At 43.0% G+C, this 22,842-nt stretch overlaps 1 protein-coding gene across 2 annotated transcripts in view; it reads right to left on the bottom strand.

Annotated features, from left to right (window-relative positions):
* BLTP3A (bridge-like lipid transfer protein family member 3A) overlaps window positions 1–22,842 on the bottom strand; it is a 63,193-nt gene that overhangs the window by 17,751 nt on the left and 22,600 nt on the right. For both annotated transcript variants that reach the window (XM_077334440.1, XM_077334439.1), the window contains exons 7-14: window positions 21,525–21,695; window positions 17,821–17,992; window positions 14,471–14,557; window positions 13,891–14,061; window positions 13,072–13,208; window positions 8,446–8,587; window positions 5,443–5,636; window positions 1,747–3,266 (exon numbers count right to left, since the gene is read on the bottom strand). In XM_077334440.1, the coding sequence (XP_077190555.1) occupies window positions 1,747–3,266; window positions 5,443–5,636; window positions 8,446–8,587; window positions 13,072–13,208; window positions 13,891–14,061; window positions 14,471–14,557; window positions 17,821–17,992; window positions 21,525–21,695 (2,594 nt within the window). The remainder of the gene's footprint in view (window positions 1–1,746; window positions 3,267–5,442; window positions 5,637–8,445; window positions 8,588–13,071; window positions 13,209–13,890; window positions 14,062–14,470; window positions 14,558–17,820; window positions 17,993–21,524; window positions 21,696–22,842) is intronic.

The following is a 22,842-nucleotide window of genomic DNA, read 5'->3' as shown; positions in this document are numbered from 1 at the left end:
TTGCAGTCAACTGTGTAACAGTAGTCTCATCCTGCTACTTTGGAATAAAAAGCAACAGACATTAAGACCTTTGATTTCTATGTCAATAAAATGATAAGATTTAACTGCAATTCTACCACACACTGTGGCTAGGTAGGAAGGGCCCATGCGAGGAAGCGCGCCTGCCTACCCTGGATGGCGTGCAGCTCTCTACGGCTCACTCCGCCAGGAACCTAGGCATGATTCTGGACGCCTCCCTCACAATGGAGGCCCAGATCACAAAGGTAGCGCGGCTGGCATTCTACCATCTCCGCCAAGCCAAACTACTAGCGCCCTACCTGGCCCCGGAACACCTAGCCACAGTGATCCATGCGACGGTCACCTCTAGACTGGACTTTTGTAACTCGCTCTACGCAGGCCTGCCCTCAGCCCTGACCCGGAAACTACAACTGGTTCAAAATGCAGCAGCCAGGATCCTCACAGCAACACCGTGGAGGTATCATATCCGGCCTATTCTCCACCAGCTGCAATGGTTACCAGTTGAATTCCGGATCAGACTAAAGGTTCTGGTTATTACCTTCAAGGCCATACGCGGTCAGGGCCCAGTGTACCTGAGGGACCGCCTCCCCGCCTATGCCCCCAAAAGAGCTCTGCGCTCTACTACCACCAACCAGCTAAGGATCCCTGGCCCTAAAGAAGTCCGTCTGGTCTCGACCAGGGCCAGAGCATTCTGGCCCCTACCTGGTGGAACGAGCTCCCAGAAGAGATCAGGGCCCTGACGGAGCTTAAACAGTTCCGCAGGGCCTGCAAAAAGGAGCTCCTCCACCAGGCATTTGGCTGAGACCAGACGTAATCAACAGCGACCAAGGGCCCCTGCTCCCCCCCCACCCCCCCTCAGAATTCAATAAATAAACCACCCCCCTCAGAATCCCAGCAATAAGCCCTGGACCTGTTTGTACTACTATATTGTTATACCGTTATATTGTGCTGTTATTTTGGTTACAATTATTAGTTATCAGTTATACATGTTACAGACTGTTTTATGTATTGTTCTCTGTTATGATGTAAACCGCCCTGAGCCTCCGGGGAGGGCGGTATATAAGTATGATAAATAAATAAATAAAATAAATAAATACCAGCTTTCCCATAAACTATCTGTAATCTGTAACCATTAATAAAGCCAGTAAGGGGTGCTGGAAGGAGCTGGGACTCACTGCCTAACCACCAATCAGGTCAGCTGTCTTGGCTACCCCATTCCTGATGGCCATGTGTCCAACTAGTGGCCAATCAGGAAGGATGCCCCACCCCTGGTTGCATCCCCCTCCAACTTCTTCCATTTGGAAGAAGTTCCAACCGGGTAAGCAGTAGCTGGGATGGAGGGTAGAGGGCCTGGGACTGTGGGCAGGAGGGGGAGGGGGAGCCTGTGCCAGGGGGAGGGAGCCCTTGCCAGAGCTCTCACTGCCCTGAGCAGCTCTAGCTGCGGCCTTGGCAGGCCTTGGTAAGAGCAGCAGAAGGAGGAGTGGGCTGCCCTCCAGTACTCTCCCCCCTGCCTTGAAAAGGCTTGGCTGGCCTGCCTGGGGCAGGTGAAGGTGTGACCTAGTGCCTGTTGTATTCAGAGATACAACAGGCTTTTCTGCTAGTCTATACTGAAAAGCAAACTCATTGTGAAGATTTTGAAATCACACCTTTGGTGTCATAGAGACCATAGAGTATCAACCAAAGCCAACTACCACCCCTTCTACTGGAAGCTTGGACAGAATAACTCACTTGGTTTGAGGAAAGAACAACATCTTCTGCATAGTAGAAGTCATCTTTTCCTTGCTCAAGCTGAAAGCGTCTTTTGTCATAGACATGGCTTCTTTGGTGAGGTCCATGGTCACATGCAAGGCTTCCTTGGTGGCATCCTTTGTTATATGCAGGGCACTTGATAATTCTATCTCCATATTCTTCAAAGGGATCAGTTCTTCTTGCCCATTGAGAGAGACCTGAATGCCACCTAAAGGATCTACAATAGAAGATGGACTGGAAGCAAGAACATGAGGAGTATGAGAGAGGCTACCAAGATCACTTGTTTTCTCTGCACCAAGGATTTCTTCAGCCTCATGTGCTTCCTCTACAGGGCCTCTTTCTTCAGTTGCTTGGCTGTGAAACGGTTCTCCTACCAAAGAACCATCACTCTGTGATTTCCGCATTCCATCCTGCAATGCACTCATATTTGGGTTTTCAATTCCACTATCTTCTAGTGCTTTCATTAGACTACTGTCTCCTTTTTCAGAGCTACTATCAGATCTGAGGTCCTTTTCTTCAACAGCCAGGCCCTCCTTGCTTTCTGAAGGTGAGAGTTCAGATTCTATTAGACTTGTAGTATCAGAGTCTGCTGATCTAGGTTCCAGTGTAGCATCTGTAGTAGGAGGCATTAGTAATGCCACCTCAGCACTGTTGAACATAATACCAATGCAAGTGGTTATAGAATCTAGAGGGGACTCCAATACTTCCTTAGTGTCTTGGGTCAACTGTTCTTGAAAAGCCTGCAGCACTTCCTTCAACCTTAGTAGCATCAAATACTGGTAGTGATTGACTCGCACCTTCACATGTGCACTTGAATAAAGAAGCACATGAACATCAGCAGAGACTTCAACATCTTTATCATTTTCTTCACCATTAACACTACTCTCTTCTAAGACTTCCTTCACCTCTGGAGCAACAAAGACAGCCTTGAAATCCTGGTCAGTCTTTGATCTTTGGCAGAACTGTTGCTCTCTGGAAAAGTCCTGATGGTTGGGAGGATTACTAAAGGTAGCAGAAGGCTTCACTTTAGCCTGCAGCTTTGATGTCTGGGCTTCTTCCCACCTCTTTGGGAGACAAGCCCACATACAGAGTGGAAAAGGGTTGATAAAGTTAAGGGATTTGCCTTTTGAACTCTTGGTCCCCTCAAAGTCCAGGGAGATCTGGGTGAAATTAACTGACCAAAGATCTTCAAAAATTGAAGACTTTCTAAGAGAACGATGAAATTCTGCATTTTTTTGAGTCTTGGTGTCCACTTGGAATGCATGGCGTAAGAAGAGGGTATGGAGGAGGCTGAAATTATCCTGAAATTTAGGGAACTGAGTGTAGCTGGAATGGAAGAATTCTGAAGCAGCAAATCTACGAAACAGGTTCTGGAGGGCTAAACAACTGCAGTGAGGAGCATGCCGTGTGTTGGTGGCTGTCATCTCTGATGTGCGAATGGAGAGACAGTGTGGACGGTCTCGGTGATTGATTACTTTCTTCTCAACTGGGATATTCAACTGCAGCAATTAGAGAAAAGGGGGAGGGAATAAAAGAACCTAGAGACAAATTATGCACTGTATTGTTCACTGGAAAACAAAATAGTTATCCCTTATTTTGGACTTTTAGAGTAGAAGATGTTTTGTAGGATTTATTACTAGCTCATTCTCAAAAGAGCCATGTGGGGACTGGACATTAATAATACCCATGGGAATAGAATGATAGCTGTGACTTGACTAAGGCTATGGAATAATATCATAACTATGAAGAGAACTGACTCAGGCTCCCTATGTTTAACACCCTATTCAACAAGGCCACTTTAATTTACAATATATTAAAGACTAGTATCAAAGTCCATTTTAAAAATGGGCTTTGAAAGGGGTGGCAGACAGGAAGACGTGAGAGGGGGGCCGTGGCTTCCTTTGGCCTGCAAAGCAGGCTAAACAGAGTGGAAAGCCCCCCAACCCCACATTGTCGGCGGTGACAGGGCTTTGCGGCCCGCAGGGAGGCTGCAAACTCCCCCCCTGGTTCCCTCCCAGCAGGAGTGTACCTGCGGGCCGCAAAGCCCTGTCGCTGCCTCTCTCTTGTGGGTGACAATGGAGGCCGCAGCCACAGGCCACAGGCTTCTAGCAGGCAAGGAGGGAGGCTATGCCAGATCCTGCAGAACCCAGATCTCCTTTGGGGGCTCACTCCATCAAGTAGGGGCTAGGGACAGGCCCTGACTGAGGCCAGACATACTTGGCACCAAGGCTCACTAGCTGGTTGGAATTGGCCAAGTGTAATGCTCTTCAAGGGGCATCAGCAGAAAGGTGGTCCTTCAGGTATGCTGGCCCAGATTGTGAACAGACTTCAAGGTAAGGTAAGACCTTAAACCTGATCTGGAATTCAACTCGGAGCCAGTACAGCTGCCAACACACAGGCTGAATATGGGTTCTCCAAGATGATCTGGTGAGGACCCTGGCTGCTGCATTCTGGACCAGTTGCAGTTTCTAGAGCAGGGATAAGGGTAGGCAAGCATAGAGCAAGTTACAGAAGTCCAGCCTAGAGGTGATGGCTGCATGGATAACTGTTGCTAGGTGCTCTGGGACTAGGTATGGGGCTAGTATCTTAGCTTGGCATGGATGGAAGAACACCAACTGTCAAATCTTGTGAACTGCGCCTTCATGGAAAGGAAGGCATCAAAGATCACACACAAGTTCCTGGCTAAGTGTGCAACCATCAGCTGCATCCCTTCTAGGCAGGGCAAGCTCGCTTCCTCACTTGGTCCCTTCCTGCCCAGCCACAGAACCTCTGTCTTTGAAGAGCTGAGTTTCAGACGACTCTGCTTGAGCCATCTCATTACTGCTTCCAGCTATGGCAAAGAATTCTGGGGGTGAATCCAGGCAGCCATCATTCAAGAGGAAGAACTGGGTGTCATCTGCTTATTGATGACTCCTGAGCCCAAACCTCTGGATCAGCTGGGCAAGAAGGCAAATTACGATGTAAAATAAAATTGGGGAGAGGGCTGCTCCCTGCTGCACTCCACATGGGAGTTGGAAGCGGTGTGAATGACTCTCCTCAACAGCGACCCTCTGTCTGTGACCCCTGAAAAAGGTGATTAACCATTGGAGGGCTGTCTCCAATATTCTGGCATCAGCGAGACAGCAAACTAAAAGCTCATAATCAGCTATGTTGGACACTGCTGTAAGGTCTAGCAAAATAAGCAGCCCCAACCCACCCCGATCCAGCAGGTGTCAGAGGTCATTCGTCCCCTGTGGCCAGGCTGGAAGCCCAAATTGAATGGGTCCAAGACTGAAACTTTAACTAGGTATTCTGGTAATTGGTCTGTGGCCGCCCTTTCCACCACCTTCCCCGGGAACACAAGATGCAAAACGGGGCTGGCAGACCCAATCACGATTTCTTCAGCAATGGGCAGACCACTGCCTCCTTCCTTAGTTTGAATTGATTAACACTGATAGAACTGCATTAATACTAATTATATACATCATGGTATAGATCTAGCAGTACCTTCCTCTCAAACAAGGAACATTTATGAGTCTTGGTGTCCACTTATGGCAATATGGCATGGGAGAAAGTTGTCAATATTTTATGGGTCACATAGAGAGGGATCTTAAGCACAATGTGTCTTTCAGGAAACTGCAAACTGAGTACCACTTTGTCCTTTATAGTTCAAAGTAGAATAGAAACCAAAGATACCTTGAGCTTGAAGCCATCCAGTCTGACATCTATGTGCTCATTCTGCTTGCCAGAGTTCTCCAGTTCGTAAATAGCTTTGAAATGCTGTAGGCTGCGATAGAGATCAAGGCAGAACAAATTCACCCAAAGCATGCTCATTGTATCCAGGGTGAAAATCAAACCATTCAGCTGCAGATACAGGTTTGGGCAGGGGACTGGAGAGGAGAAAAGTGCAAGTTAGCATTTCATTGGTTTGGGTAACATTAGTGGAGGGGGAAAATGGAGTGTTGGTTAGTTTAGAATGCAAGAGCTGCATCTGTATATAAACACACAGAATCTAGCTCAGCATTTGGCGCCCCTCGTTGGCCAATGCTTAGATAAGTTCAACAGCTGTACAGTGGAAGGGATTATCCTGCCATTCTTTTCAAATTTGCACCTGTGAAAGGGGTTCCAGGTATCTGTGAAAATGTTCATTATATTGACTTATGCTTATGATTCCTTTGCAAATTCCTATCTGAAGTTTTTAATAATATCCCAGTAATTATTAAATTATCCACATGTTGTTGTTGTTATGTGCGAAGTCGTGTTCGACCCATCGCGACCCCATGGACAATGATCCTCCAGGCCTTCCTGTCCTCTACCATTCCCCGGAGTCCATTTAAGTTTGCACCTACTGCTTCAGTGACTCCATCCATCCACCTCATTCTCTGTCGTCCCCTTCTTCTTTTGCCCTCGATCTCTCCCAGCATTAGGCTCTTCTCCAGGGAGTCCTTCCTTCTCATGAGGTGGCCAAAATATTTGAGTTTCATCTTCAGGATCTGGCCTTCTAAAGAGCAGTCAGGGCTGATCTCCTCTAGGACTGACTGGTTTGTTCGCCTTGCAGTCCAAGGGACTCGCAAGAGTCTTCTCCAGCACCAGAGTTCAAAAGCCTCAATTCTTTGACGCTCGGCCTTCCTTATGGTCCAACTTTCGCAGCCATACATTGCAACTGGGAAGACCATAGCCTTGACTAAACGCACTTTTGTTGGCAGGGTGATGTCTCTGCTTTTTAGGATGCTGTCTAGATTTGCCATAGCTTTCCTCCCCAGGAGCAAGCGTCTTTTAATTTCTTTGCTGCAGTCCCCATCTGCAGTGATCTTGGAGCCCAGGAAAATAAAATCTGTCACTATCTCCATTTCTTCCCCTTCTATTTGCCAGGAATTGAGAGGGCCGGGTGCCATGATCTTTGTTATCCACATGTACTTCAAGTTAATAAGAATACTTTGGGGGTTGTTTCTCTTATTTATTTCATCAAATACTTAATTAGTCCTTCTGCTTCAAGAGGGGAACTCCTATTTATTCTAGTTGAACCTACACTGTGGGGCTACACTGGAAGGGGCTGATTAAGTTCCCAGTGCCTCCCACTCAGTTCTAGAATGCAAGATTGTACTCACTATTCTTAATTAACTTTAGTTAATTTAAACCATGGTTTACTAGACTAAGCAGAGTTTGTGGAGCAGATGAGTAATCTGCACCTCTCTTGTTGGGGAGTAGGGTCAGGTTTCCTGCATCAGGATATAATACCTACCAAGGTCAAATTTCAGAAATGGCAATGTAACTCCAGTGAAATAACCCAGTTTGCTGCCCTGTCCAGCATTTGGGCAGGAAATTAAATTGCATACTGGTCAAATGATACCACATATCAACTGTGGTAAAATGTGACATCTGAAATAGCGCCATTGTAAATGGGAAAATTTAGGACACGGTTGAGAGGATGCAAGATTTGCTTCTCATGCCAGGTTCTGGCTTCAATTGAGAGCAATGGGTAGCTTGAAGTTTGCAAGGGAATGGGAAGCAGGTTGCCAATTTTTACCATTATCCCACAAACAAGAAGCTGGATTGAAGTAGGAGTAAAGGAAAATAAACACTACTTCCTTTGTCCACCATCCTCCCTTAGCAACATTCTCAATGATGGAAGGGAAGATGGGGAGTGGGAAGATGGAACTGGAGATATATAGGAGACACAATGGAAGTGCAGGTGAGGAGTGGAATGCAGAAAGGACGAACTTCCCATACTTTTAGTCCCTGCCTTTATAATACTGTACTACCTAAGCCAGTTTGCACCCAAGAAACCAAACAATTCTCCAAGAATTACTCATATATACTTGCCTATAAGCTGACCTGCATATAAGTCGAGGCACCTTATTTTACCACAAATCTGGGCAAACACTGACTTGCATATAAGCCGAGGGTGGGAAATGCTCCATCATCACAGGCTCACCCATCCAGCATTGCCATTCCTTTTGCCATTGAAGGCAAAAGGAAAAAAAGAACAGAGTCCCTCAGTCAAACCGTTGATGTCCTACAACTGCCAGAGCAAGCTCGGCTTGCAGTACACATTTGCAAAAGGCAATGCAACGATTGGCTGGCTGGAGCAGACTTTTATTTCAATTACCGTATATATACGCATATAAGCCAAGGAGGGCTTTTTCAGTGTAAAAAAGGTGCTGAAAAACTAGGCTTATACGCGAGTATATAGGATAAGTTTTACAACATCCAGTATGAGGTAAGAAAAACAAATGCCTCACAAAGTTTGAATATTGTACCAAAATCTATGCAAATATTAGTAGCAGATATCAAAGAACAGAGGCTGTATTATTATTCTGAAAAAAGAAATGAATCTTCTATAGCTGAGATTGCTCTTGTCAAACATAAGAAAGCCACCTGCTCTAACACATCCTAGTAATTATGACTAATGAAGACTAAGAAGGCAGACTTTTCTTAAGCCTTTATTTCTCCTTCTCTCCTGGCTGTATATTATTTATTCCTTTTTCTAGAAGACAGAAGGAATACAAAGTTCTATCACATTTTCCTCAACTGGAGAGGAAATACAAGCTTCTGGAGATCCAACTATAGTGGTATACCCATTGCCCCTACTATTCCACCTGGAGGAAATTTCTAAGTCTAAGGAAAGATGCAAAAACGAAGAGGGAAATAGTTATAGAGTACTGATCAGACAAACCCAGGCAGATGCAGGATGGTTACCTGGAAAAAATGGATTATCTGGGAAGTAGTACTCGGTGAACTCCATATAAATTGCTGAGACTTGGTCAGGAAGACCCAGTAATTTTCTTCTACATGAAAGCAGCGTTGAAGGTTTCTTACTATGCTGTCCAGCTGTGGAAACCTGAGGAAAATTTAGTTGTATTATGAACCCATAGCCAGAAAGATGACAATCTAGATAGCTTCATAGCCTTTTATTTTATGCTTTAAACAAGAGGAACTACAGATCTCCATTCTTCATGTATTTGATAAGAACATAAGAGCCCTGCTGGATCAGACCACTTGTCCTGCTATCCAGCTTCCTGTCTCACACACTGGCCAATCAGTTCCTCTGGAGGGCCAACAACAGGGCATAGAGGCCAAGAGCTTTCCCTGATGTTCCTTCCTGGCACAGGGATTCAGAGATTGACTATCTCTGAACGTGGAGGTTCCCTTTAGTCACCATGACTAGTAGCCATTGATATATCTGTCCTCCCCACTTTAAAGCTCTCAATGCTTGTGGCCTTCACTACATTCTCTGGCAATGAATTCCACATTTTAATTACTCTCTGTGTCGCAAACCAATTAACGGAATATCTGGAAGAAGCTTCGGTCCTAGACCCATCCTAGTCAAGTTTCCAGCCTGGCCATGGGGTAGACAGAGCGCTAGTCACCCTGACAGATTACCTCCGTCGCCAGTTGGACTGAGATGGGTTGGCACTGCTGATATGACTAGATCTCTCAGCAGCGTTCGACACAGTTGATCATGAGCTTCTAGCTCGCCACCTCATCAATGCCGGAATATGAGGGACAGGCCTTCTCTTTCTCCATTCTGGCCCCCACCTGATGGAATGAGCTCCCAGAGGAGATCAGGGCCCTGACGGAGCTTAAACAGTTCTGCAGGGCCTGCAAAAGGGAGCTCTTCCGCCAGGCACAACCAACAGTGAATGAAGGGCCCCTGCTCCCCTCCCTCTCAGAACTCCATCAGAGTGCTCTGGACCTGTCTGCACCGTTGTACTGTAGCATTTACAGTTTATTGTTACAATTACCTGTTATTAATATTATTGTATGGTTATTCATATGTTATCGATTGTTTTATGTATTGTTCATATGTTCCATGTAAACTGCCTGAGCCTCCGGGGATGGCGGTATATAAAATAAATAAATGAATAAATAAAATAGTATTTCTGTTTGTGAGAATAAATGCATTTTTTTCTCTGAAGGTTGAACTGAGCAAAATCTTTACCATGAGTTTTTGAAGTTTTTCTCTCTGTGTAGAGAACAGGCAGGAGGAGGAAAGTCAGCTCAATTGCTTTCCAGTCTTACCTCAGCCACCATTTCAGCAAGGCTAATAGGTCTACCTAGAAATAATGGGATGGTTCATTTTTTTCTCTCTGCCCCCCTCCCCAAAGCAGGAACAGAGATGTTAAAGTGTTAAGTATAGAAATACTTCAGGAACAAATTATTGATGGCTTCCGGAAAAGGCTCTTTGACTCAGCCTGCCCTGGTCAGTGGGAACAGCAAGAGAAATGATAAAAGTCCTGGGAGCAAGAAGGAGGGTCTTTTCTGTGGATTACATCAAAACAGACAGGACTGTAACTGAGGTCAAAAGGAGGCAACCATTTCCATGTGCTGGCTTGCACCTATGAGAAAGCCTTGAAACTAATGAAACTCCTGTAAAACATTGGTAACATTCGATGCTAAGGAGCCTGCCTTATAATTGACATCAATTAGGGCATATAGATAGAGCAGGATGGAGGAATTGTGCTTTACCTCTTTCTTTTGAATCCCTTACTCAGTCTAGTGCTGTGCTAAAAGTATGCTTGAGAATTTTATTTTTTTCATAAGTGCTTTATTACAATTGATGTTGGTAGTGGTTCCCTGTGCCACATAGAACTCCACCATCTTCAACATGCTATTTTAAAAGGAGCTCCATGAGGGGGAGGTCATTCACTTGGCAAGTGGCTATTTCTCCAATGGTACACAAGGCACTAAGCTATCCCCATGGTAACCAGATGTTCAGTAGTGGGTGACACAGAGGTGCAGCCTCAGAACTTGGAAGGGAAGCTGAGAGTCCAGACCCTCCCCACAAGCAATTCCTAGAAATGTCAAGTGGTGGGGATTAATCAGAGAGAGAGTGTGAGAAAACCTTGGAAAGCAGGGTGGAACAAGGCCTTTAGGGCAGAGCAGGACCATTCTGCCACAGTCCATCCAGAATCTACTGATCAGTATAGAATCGGAAAAACTTAAATGGTCTGAAACAGAATAAAACTTAGCTATGAAAAATCTGATCAAAAACAGCTTCTATTATCAATCAGCAAGGAATGTTCTCTTAAAACTGAGTAATTAAGCAAAAATATATATAACAAAACCTGCAGCAGAGAATAAACCTTTGAACCTTTTAACTACAGAACAACATTTATGATCAGTGTAGCTAAGACCAAATGTCTTGGCCAATCGTACCTTAAAATTCAGAAATAAGTTATGTGTGTTTAAATTTTATTCTTTAGTTTATAAAGCAGAAATAATAAGAAAAGGATGATGTGCAGTGAGCACCCAGTGAACATAAGTTGCAGATTTTCTTTTTTTTTACTTGTGCTCTGGATGTCTCTTAAACACTGGGTTGAAGCCATTAATACAAGGACCCAAATATAATGCATCTTTTTAATGTTTGTTCCCTTCTTTTTCTGACCCCCAAAAAGCTGATTCCCAAGGTGGTGTAATCCAAGCAGACTAATAGTCAAGGAGAGGGTCACTGAAGATGAAAAAGGAGAAATCACCTTCTCCTGTCAATAAAGGAAGAGACAGAAACACAAATTGTCCTCTTCCACTTCAACAATACAGCTCCTGATTCATGAGATTATTCATCTAAGTGCATCTTGCAATGCCATAAATCAACTTTCTGGGAGTTGAATGGGTCTGCTGTAGGAAGGGGACCACAGGAAAGACCATTGCCTATCAATGCCTCTTGCTGATGGACTGCTGGATTGCACCCAATATGACTGGATGTAATGCTTCTAAACAAGGCAATCAGTAAAATTAAGATGGCACAGTTCTAGGTATAAACAACAAGAAGTACCTGTGTAACGTGCTATTTGTAAATTCAACTAGAAAGCAGTAATAATGTTTCTGAAACAAAATTCAGAACAAAGCTGCTGGAAGAGTCTTGTCTTTTGTTTTGTTTTTTTAGAAATATGCATATGTTTCAATCATAAGATCTTTGTCATTGCAAACAATACTCACTAAAGACAAGTCTTTCGATGTATTGACATTCAGTGTGGTAAACGTCTTAATTTAAATTGCTATTCTTAGAGACCCAAGATCTTCAGAGTCCCAGAATGTGGGTTCTTTTTTCAATCAGATGAATAACAATTCAATTCAATATTCAGCACAATAAATGTCAATGCATGGAAAGACTTGTCTTTAGTGAGTATCACTCCCCCACATGCAGCCAGCTGGGTGACCTTGGGCTTGCCCGGCACTGATAAAACTGTTCTGACCAAGCAGTAATATCAGGGCTCTCTCAGCCTCACCCACCTCACAGGGTGTCTGTTGTGGGGAGAGGAAAGGGAAGGTGGTTGTAAGCCACTTTGAGACTCCTTTGGGTAGAGAAAAATGGCGTATAATAACCAACTCTTCTTCTTCTTCTTGCACTGATGAAGATACTATGATCAAAATGAATGCATATCATAGCCTATAAAAAACCTATAAGTACTTGCAGCAATATGCCAAGCTTCTGATCGGCCCTCACTAGTACTCCCCCACTGAGGGGCAGTCAGAGGTTCTTCCCCACCCCCTCCTCCATGCTGTTTCCCAGCATTTGCTATGAGTAGGATTACCTGGGGGGGGGGTGAGGAAGGCTGTCTAGGTGCATTCCACCACAGCCATGCCATGCTCCCCAGCATCGCTGCCAAGAGAGCAGGGAAGGCCATCTTAATGTGTTCCGCTGTGGTGCTGCCACACTCCCTGCCTGCTGGGACAGTGGGGAAGGCTATCTGGGTGCAATCTGTTGCACCATACACCCAGGTTTTCTGGCTGCTGGGAGAGCTGGGTGGAGCCATTCAACAGTGCTCTGCAGCACCAAACTGTGCAGACTGCCTCGCTGGCAGACCTGCCCAGGTCTGTGGAAGCCCTTCCACACTCCCTCTGTTTTTTTATGGCTCGTTTTCAAAATGGGCTTTCCTACTAGTTTCTTCAAAAACAGACAGGACTCTTCAAGCAACTTTGTTCTGAACTTTATTTCAGAAAATTTATTACAGCTTTCTAGTTGAATCTACAAATTTCAGGTTTACTGCTGATCATTATGTGAACAAGGCAAGGCAGTGGAAACAGTATTTAGACATGAACAAGGTTTGTGTCTAGTGGCATCTTTAAGATCAAAAGAGTTTTATTCAAGGGAAAAACTTTTAGTGTGCGCACACATTTCCTCAGATACAATGAAATGGGAATTACCAGTCCATACATATCAACAGATGAGCAGTTAATTAGCATGCAGCATAATGAAGATGTTTAACAGATGCAAGGACCAAGAAGGAATAATAAGCTTAGCTTATGTTAGAATTTGTTTGGATATCCACTTGCAACTAGACATGTCATGCTCACCTCCATCTATGACTGCTAAAAACTTACCTGATGAATATCCAAATCATCTACTCGGACAACTATGCAGCTGGATCGGAGTCTATTCCATGCAGGTCGCTGGAACTCAAATATATGAGGAGGCAATGTTTTTTCTGGAGAGCCTTTCTGGGAACTAGGAGTAATGTCTTAAAGACATTTTAAACACAATCAGAATACAGAACTCCATCAAATAGCATTATACACTAAAATATGTCTAGTTATCAAATTCTTTTTCTTTCACTCACATGTGTGTGCGTTTACATGCACAAATTTCTGTTCTCAGACAAGACACTAACTCCAAAGAAGAAAACATTTATGGAAGATGTGCAACACATTTTCAGGGGGAAAAAGTATGTGAATGTTATTGTTGTTTTAGATACAGCTAGTTCGGTTTTCATGAAAACTCTGACAGCTCCAGAAATATGGGCACTATTTTTGACCTGGTTTATGAGAAGCAATTATTTACTATATATCATGTGGAACCTTATCAAAAGCTTTACTGAAATGGAGATAAACTGTACAGTACTCTAGTTGTGCAGATCACCATGCTCCCCCAAATTAGTAAATTCCTGTTTATTGAATGTAAGAAGGAGAGCAGGGGTTTTGTACAGCACTTTTCACTACCTGAAGGCATTTCAAAGCACCTACCCTTCTTCTCCCCACAATAGACACCATGCGAGGTACGTGAGGCTGAGAGAGCTCTGAGAACTGTGACTTGCCCAAGGTCACCCAGATGGTTGCATGTGTAAGAGTGAGGAATCAAACCCAGTTATTCAGATTAGAGGCTGCCACTCTTAACTACTATAACCAAGTCTTCTTATACATTACCTGCTTTCTTTTTGAAGGGAGACTCTCCTCCTGCAGTTCTGAAGAATGAAGAGCTTATTTCTTCAGCATGTTTTTCCATTTTGTTCTGGAATTCATTCACCAGCCTTTTTGCCCACTGGTCTCGGGTCTCCATGGCATCACAATACTTCACCCAGTGCTTGCAGCTGTCTCCTACATTGAACAGAGGCTTTGCAACAACAGTACTCCTCTCACTCCCAGCTTCACTTCAAAAGCCACATTTGAGAACATTTGATTGGAGCCACTTTCCCCAAACTGGCATTAGAGACAATTTTCCTTGTATTAGAATCTTGCGACTGTATTATCAGTGACTATATGTCCAGAAAAGGAAATGCACTGGCATTCAATATTTCGTTTGGGGTTCCACCCACTTCATACTCAAATTTATCTTGCCATTTGGGCTTCAAAACAGAAATGTTTTCAAAGCCATTGCCATACCCCTGCCCATTACTATATCAAAGGACATTTCTATATAGTCATTATTTATTCACAACAAATCTATCCTGGTTACTCATTTGTATTGCTTTTTCCTGGGGGGGATGGATTAACAAAATATTCTTACCAGCCCAATGGAAAGGATAATAGTCAAAAGCCATCTTCCTAAAGGTTAGCTGCATTGCACCTCCCATTACTCCATGCCTGGAAGTACCTATGGTAAAATGGAACAATTAAAGTCAAAATACTGGGCAACACATACTCAGTGCTTATGTGAGAAAAATATGAAATGATACTAGTGGGCATTCATCTTTGAGAGATGGGTTTGTAATCATGTCAGCAATAAGAACATGGATTTCTAATAATGACAGCAGAGGACAATGAATCACAATGTACAAGTATCCCATGCTTTGGATTGGATAAGTTTACGATCGATAGTAATCCTATCCTCCTTTTACTGCCAAGTCCTGGCATCCTAGGTTTTATTGAGACTTCTTAAATTATTCTTGGGAATACAGTCAATATACACCAAGGTCTGTCAGTTGCAACATGGAAGTTAATATGATTTTTATATAAAATTCATGGTAATTTCCTTTTCTGACCAAATTAGGAAATTCAGAATGACTAATGATGCAGCAGTACAATAATATTTATCCAAGTAACAAATATGGAATAGATACCATCAATTCCTTATTGAAAACCCCAAATTCAGAAATTTGTATTTAAAGCACCTGCCTACACAAGAATATCTTCACCTGAAGGGAAGATAAAGGAGATATTTGTAGATCCCCTCAGCTGCAGCATAAATTTTATTTTGTTACAGTAAATTCTGTATATTCTAATGGTCAGTGACTCTCTAACAGGTGAGTTATCCCTACATATACTTTAAGTGCCATCAAGTCACTTCCAACTTACGATGACCCTGTGAATTAATCTTCAAAAGGTCCTACTGTTGGTGGCCATTCTCAGGTCCTGCAAACTGAGGGCAGTGGCTTCTTTTATCAAGTCAATCCATCTCATGTTGGGTCTTCCCTCTTTTCCTACTGCCTTCAATTTTTCTTAGTGTTATTGTCTTTTCCAGTGACTCGTGTCATTTATTTATTTATTTGTATGTTTATTTATTTATTTATTTATTATATTTATATACCGTCCTCCCCAAGGGCTCAGGGCGGTTTACAGAAAACAGGGAAGGATACAATTAACACATGGTAACAGGTAACAGTAACAGCAGTAATATTATAATAATAATTTAACATGATAATAACAATAATACCATAAAATAGAAATTGTAAGAGCCTCAGCTCAACTCTTACTGGATCCTGTGGACAACCGATTAATGTTAGTCGGAGAGGGGGGAGCTTGAGGGCCAACTGGAAGTGGTGGTTTGGTTGACCTCAACGAAATGCCTGGTGGAGGAGCTCCCTTTTGCAGGCCTTGTGGAACTGTTTAGGTTCTGTCAGGGCCCTGATCTCCTCTGGGAGCTCGTTCCACTAGGTGGGGGCCAGAATGGAGAAAGCTCTGGCCCTGGTTGAAGTCAAGCGGGCTTCCTTGGGGCCAGTGACCAAAGTACAAAATTTCAGTTTGGCCATTTTAGCTTCTAGAGAGAGTTCGTGCTTGATTAGCTCTAGGACCCACTTATTTGTCTTTTTGGCAGTCCATGATGCCCATAAAACTCTCCTCCAACTCCAGATTTCAAAAGAATCTACTTTCTTCCTTGTCAGTTTTCTTCATTGCCCAACCCATACAGAGTAATGGGGAATACTGACTGTTTTCCCCAGTAACAGACTTCTTCTTGGCTGCAGTCTCCCTTTGGGTTGATGGAGACAAAAAATGAGAAAATCTTGAACAATTGAAATTTCTTTATCCTCCTCAAAGTTGTATAATTTCCCAGTAGTCATTATTTCTCTTTTCTTGATTTTCAGCTATAATCCTGCTTCAGTACTTTCTGCTTTAACCTTCATCAATAGTCATTTCAAGTCTTTACTATTTTCTGTCAATAATGTGGTGTCATCGAGAGTTTTTGAGGTAAATGTTATTCAGAAGTGGCTTAAACATTGCCATCTTCTGTGCAGTACTAACCACTGCTGTAATCTCCTAATGGCTAGACAGTTTTTTAAAATCAGCTACTCTAGATTTTCTCAATCCAAGTTCCAAAGCCTTCAGAAGATAGATACATTTTAAAGTACCAAGTAAATTTGTTTTTTAATATGAACAAGTAATCAGGAAGGATTACATCCAGGGGAACATGAATATTTTTCCTTCCTTTTCTTCATAGGCCTTTCCCTATGATCTTAACTCCCATGCAGGAATGTACAGGAGAAGATGATACTTCAAAAGCCCCAGCGATATAGGACTTAAAAGGATGAAACCAAAATCTTGAATTGGGATTGGGAATGGATCAGTAGCCAGTGTAATTACTGTAGTATTGAGGTCACATGGTCCCAATAGATGGCCCTGACCAATAGTCTAATGGCAACATTCTGAACTAGCTGCAGCTTCCAAGCACTCTTCAAGAGTAGCCCCAAGTAGAGAGCACTGCAATAGTTCAGTCTAGATGTAACTAAGACATGTCTAGTTCTCAATAGTGGTCATCAACCAAGGTAACCAAAAGAGTCTCAGTTCCAAATTCTAGCCTAAAGCCAGATTGAAATGGCTCCAGAAATAACCATCTGCTCTAGCATTTTCCCCAAGAATGGAAGACTGCAGACAAGCTATAAGTATTAGGACAGGGAGTATTTTTCAGAACTGGTATACTGCCTGTTCTTGCTGCCTCCTTGAGCATGAGTGGCATAACTCCCACTCTCAAGGAAGCATTTACTACTACTCTCCCTCTGACAGCTTTTATCAATCAGGAAGGTCGAGAACACAGGTGGTAGTTCTCATCTGGCCAGGGTAGTTCTCATCTTGTCCACATCGTTAACCTCCACAATCTATAAAGTATCCATGTGAATCAGACAAGCAGACACCAAAGGTATATCATCTGAACCAGCATTCATACTGGCATCTAACCCAGAGCAGATCTGGGCACTTTCCTCTGGGCAAAATTGTTAGCTGCACTTACCAATGTTACTCAGCAAGCACTCTTTGTCTTATATGAATAAAATATAGGGTTGGGAGCCCCATGATTTTTGATAATGTGAAATTTTTTCCTGAGTTATCAGCTCTGTGTGCTGTCACAATGCTGAAAATGAGCCAATTAAATATGACTGCCTAGTGTCCATAAGAAACTCACTCATCATTTAGTCTTTATTTATATCTCACTGTTTGACCTGACTCCCTGATGTGGCTTACAACACTCATTAAATACATTATAAAACTTAACAAATTAAACATTAAAATCACAAAACAAATGGACTGTGAGAATATCAGTGAGAGAAGAGGTAGAGATGAACAAATTGAAAAACAAAATGCTGGAATTTCAAACTCAAAGTTTGTGTGGGAGGGTTAGTTCTTCCAGTCTCAGTTTAGATGAGGTACCTGTCTCTCGAGTGTGACTGTCATCACAGATGTGAAGGTCCAAGCGGGAGATAAGAAGGTGGTAGGAAGACTCTTTCATGTCATGTTTCTCAAAGTACTGGCTGATTGCTTTAGGGCTGCTACCAAATGACTGAGGCCATGAGTGTTGAGTAGTGGGAGCAGGTGGTGTGATCTGTAACACAATGAAATTAAGCCCAGAGGTATCTACAATCAAAAGGACATAGCAGATTCCTATATTTTCTGGGTGGCAGCATCTTAGCTTGCACTGAAATATAACCAGATTCAAAGCCCATCCCTAAGGACAGGCTTTGAAGGGGCCCCCATCCCCGCTGTCCCGGGGAAGCCCTCCCCGGCCACCCCCCTCTCCACCGACGTTGCGGCTTCCCCGGGGAACTTTGAGCAGGCCCGCCGCATCTGCAACACGGCAGGCCTGCTTGGAGGGCCCCGGGGAAGCCATCCCTGGCCCCCTCCCCGGCAGCGAGCCCAGCAGCCGGACTAACTGCCTACTTATAGTGGTCATTCTATCTTCTGAGCAGAGCTCTGGCTGTTGCTGTTGGGCCCTCACCTGACTGGCCAGAACTGCTGTCCATCCTGGTGAGGGGCCAATCAGAAGGCGCTTCACGCCTTCGGATTGACCCCTCACCCGGACTGGCCCCGCCCACTCTCCGCTGTCAGGATCAGCCCCCTGATCTCTGCCATGGTTGTTTCAAGCTGACCAGAGAGGCTCCATCTTTGTGTGTACCCTCTTATGCTTTATGACTCTGTAACAGGTCTTTGAACCTCTATCCCCTTTGATGGCTGTGAACTTTTTCACACTGCATTCTCCCCTGCTGTGATACTCTGTTGCAAGTGCCCCTGTAAAGAGCGGCGGCAATTCGACCAAGGCCGCGGAGCTAGAGACGGTTTGGCAGGAAGCCTGGGATGGCACCTGGTGGGGGGAATATTCCTTCCTGGGAACCAGGGACCGTTTGGGTGGGAGAACTGTATTGATAACTGCTTGCTTTCCCTATATCGAACAGTCTCGACTTCAGATGTTAGAGTGATCAGATCTACTTCCAATTAAAGCTTTCTATTAAACCAGAAGCCTCGTTGTGAGTCTGTATGCCTTTGACATCCGCCCACTAAGAGCTTAGCAAAATATGATACCACTCACCGAGCGGTTCCAGAGGGCTCTCTGGAGAGATACCTTTATTTATTTATTTATTTATTTATTTATTTATTTATTTATTTATTTATTTATTTATTTATTTATTTATTTATTTATTTATTTATTTATTTATTTATTTATTTATTTATTTATTTATTTATTTATTTATTTATTTATTTATTTATTTATTTATTTATTTATTTATTTACCACTTTTCTTCTCCAGTAAGCCTCAGAATGGTTTAGAACACTGTTCTCCCCTCTTCCACTTTCTAACAGCCACCATCATCTTGTGAAATAGGCAAGCCTGGAGGCTTGTGACAGATCAAAGTACTTCCATAGTAGATGCGGGAATTTGAACTCATTGTCCAGGGTCCTACTCCACTACTCTAATCATTACAACACTCTGTTTGATAAAAAAAAGGGGGTTGAAATGCACGTTTTCATTGCATTGTCTCACTGAGGGTTCAACTAGACATAATGAGGGAGCCTGTTTTTTTTTTTTAATTGTCAACCTCCTGGGGACTTTTATAAATCACCTTGGGGACTTTATAATTTAATGTACATATCGTATGCTTTTCAGCTAAAAGAGCAGTTTCAAAGGCACCCAGTTGGAGATGGAATGGGAAGACGAGGAATTTAACACTTTCCTCTGCACAATGCTTTCATAATCAATCTCCTTTCCCACCCCGGTGCTATTTGCCTGGCAGTAGAAATAATGAAGGTACAACATGAGTACCAGTGTTTGGTCCCTTTTTTGTGAGGCAAACAGACTCAGATGGAATTCTCGAGACTACAAACCAGAAACAGTAAAACCAGTTAAGCCCCCCTCTCCTCCCTCCAATCCAAACTGGGCTCTTGCAACAGCTACCTGTAGTTTAAAAAATACTGCAAGATCTGTTCACACATATCTCACCATCACATGACCTGAGCTTTACTCAGATCAGACTGTAAAATTCATCACATTGAGAGTTTCTATGAGGTGATATTAAAATAATTTAAATAGATAAAGATTAATTAAGCATACACATTCATTCCATAAAATAGAAAATAGTAATCTAGTAGAAATAGTTCTAATTATGCTGTGTGGTTATGACTTTAACTTGATTTGGAAATCTGGGACATAATGTTAATGTGACTACCCATTCTGGAGTACCATTTTGAGGCCTATGGATGAAGCTTGTGTATAACATTATTCAGATTTTATCTGTTTCTCCTCTGAGCTTTGCCAGTTTTAATTCAAGAATACTGTCTATAAATTTCTTTCAGTCTGATAAAATATTCACATTTTCCATTTCCTTGTAATTACAGTACCATGAATCTATGACATTTTGAAGTCTATTTGAAAGACATAATAAAAGATAAAACAGAAGACTACATATGCTAATTCAATAACTAGTGCTCCTTAGCTTAAATGCAGCTCTCAATACAATCCTAGTTCTCTTATCCAATTCAGGAAGTTTCCATCCTGTGATAGCTGACCCCCTTACTAAGGCAAGCTGTCTAGCTCTCTTTCTCTTTTGGTACAGTGCAGTCCCTCCTCTCTAGTAAGATCATAAATAAGAATGCTGATGTAAATTTACAAATTTTGAATAAGAACGATGAATGGCCCCACTCTCTGCTTCAATGTTCCTCAAAGGTAGCATCCTCACTGACTGCCTTTAGCAGATCTTAGTTGTAACATTTGACCCTGGAATCCTGACAGCATAGTACATCAGATATGGGGAGATATCCCAAAATACGGTTCATGTGTGCAGCAAGTAGTTTTACATCCTGGGACCCAGCTACTGGCTCCCAAACCTCTGCCAAATAAAAGAGTTGATCCTTTAAGTATAGAGAGTATTCATCCATACACAGGAGAAATATGCTGTTTAGTTTCCAAGGGGACAGCTCAAAGCTTAGAACTTAAGAGTTAGAAGCATGATGCTGCGTGGAGAAATTGAATTGAATTCTGTCCATGGAAAATGGGTTTCCTACCTTCCTCTTCCTGTCACATTCCCTTGCATCTTCAGAAAAACCACCCATAACACTGTGGGATGTGTCATGGCTAGATGCGAGGGCACTAATAATAGTGTGGGATATGTCATGGCAGGCTATAGATGGAGGAAGGAATTTTCTGTCACTACAGACACCATCAATGCACAAACAAGATGGATTTGGAGTCAAGTAATGTCAAATTAAGAGTTTATCCATTGTATGTCCATCTATGAAAACTAACAAACCCAACAGAGGCAAAACATGTATGCATTTTGAAAATGTATCCTAACTTTGTTAAAAATTATAAAATCTAAATAACATCAAAACAAAAAAGCAGAGCTAGCAAGAAAACACAAATACCAGAATAGTACCAGATTTATGAACTTGTGAGTAAATAGTTCCCCAGCTATGACACTATCACAGAAGACACTAACTTCTGAAGAAGTGTGCATGTGGAGAGGAACCTCAACAGTTGGTTGTCAGGCTAAGATGTCTTCTATGTAGATATAAACTTCTTAAATGTTATTGCCAAGAAGCTGTTATTCAGTGCATCAAATGCCATTACAAACAGTGCTGCTTACTTGGACAGGTTCAGGAGCCAGACTTTTCCTCTGCTGGGCTGACTTCTCCATGGCTTCACTCAAGGATTCTGCATACTTCATCATAGCCTTCAACTGAGAGTCAGTCAGCACCCACAGCAAGTCATCAAGAAGGAACATTAGTTTGGATGCCACCACATTGCAGTCCTTTGTCTAGCTCGTAAATAAGGAATGCAAGAAAGTTAACAGAAAACATGGTTAGACAGTGGTTGTTGTGATGATATCTCAGGGTTGTTGTGATGATAAAATGGGAGAAGAACAAAGTCCCTTTTAAGTTCCAAGGGAGAGAAAGGCAGAATATAAGTGAATACAATAAAATAAACATAAGATTCATGTCCAGTATCACCTTAAAGACCAATAAGATTTCCAGGGTATGAACTTTCCAAAGTATCTAAAGAAGGGAGCTGTGACTTTTAAAAGTTTATACCCTGGAAATTTCGTGTGCCTTTAAGATGCTGCTAAACTTGAATCTTGCTTTTCTACTGCAGATAAACATGGCCGCCCACCTGAAATCAAACACATATGATGCCATAACCCCTGGTGGGGGAAGGGTTCTCCAACTGCTAGGCCCCACCTCCCCTCAAAAGGGGAACATCACCAGAAATTAAAGAAATTGGGTTTTACTCAAAAAAACCCAGAACATTTCAGGTCACATAGGCACATTGCTGAAATGCCAGATGTTCCTCTCTGCTCCAAGAGTACCCCCCCCACACACACACACACACACACACTGGCGGCTCAGAAGGATCTGGCAACCGAATGTAAATCTGAGTAATTAGTATATATAACTGACCATCATTCCCAATGAATGCCAAAGAACATTTTTTTTACTGTATGTTTCCTTTTGCTCAGATAGCCCATCATTTATTACTGTCATGGACCAGGCAAATAGTGCAGCTGCGAAGCCCTTCCTCAATATCCCAACTTGGCGACTACCGACGCTCGGCATTTCACCAGGAGTTAGTTTTATTGAAGATAGGACATACAGACGAATACTCAGCTAAGGCAACATGTGGAACAGGAAACTAGACTACAAAGCTGCTCTTAGATCGGACCCCGATTTTATAGGCACATGAGTAGAACTCCCCCCCCCTTCCCCAGGAGCACCAGAAAACCTTTCCCAGGGGAAAATGTTTGAACTCAGCCGGGTGCGAAATGTTGGAGCTGAGCGGGCTGTACTGTCTGCTCTTGTTTTTAACACTTCAAAGCAGAGCACCGGATCCCACCATTCAGAGAGAGGGAGAAAAGGGGGAGGAAGGAAAGCAGGAAGCAGCAATCAGCAATCAGGGCGACTCATGTT

This window comes from Paroedura picta, chromosome 4, assembly GCF_049243985.1.
Source record: "Paroedura picta isolate Pp20150507F chromosome 4, Ppicta_v3.0, whole genome shotgun sequence".
In the NCBI taxonomy this organism is placed as follows: Eukaryota; Metazoa; Chordata; class Lepidosauria; order Squamata; family Gekkonidae; genus Paroedura; species Paroedura picta.
Note: the sequence above shows the minus strand (reverse complement) of the source record. Positions and strands in the feature narration are given on the sequence as shown.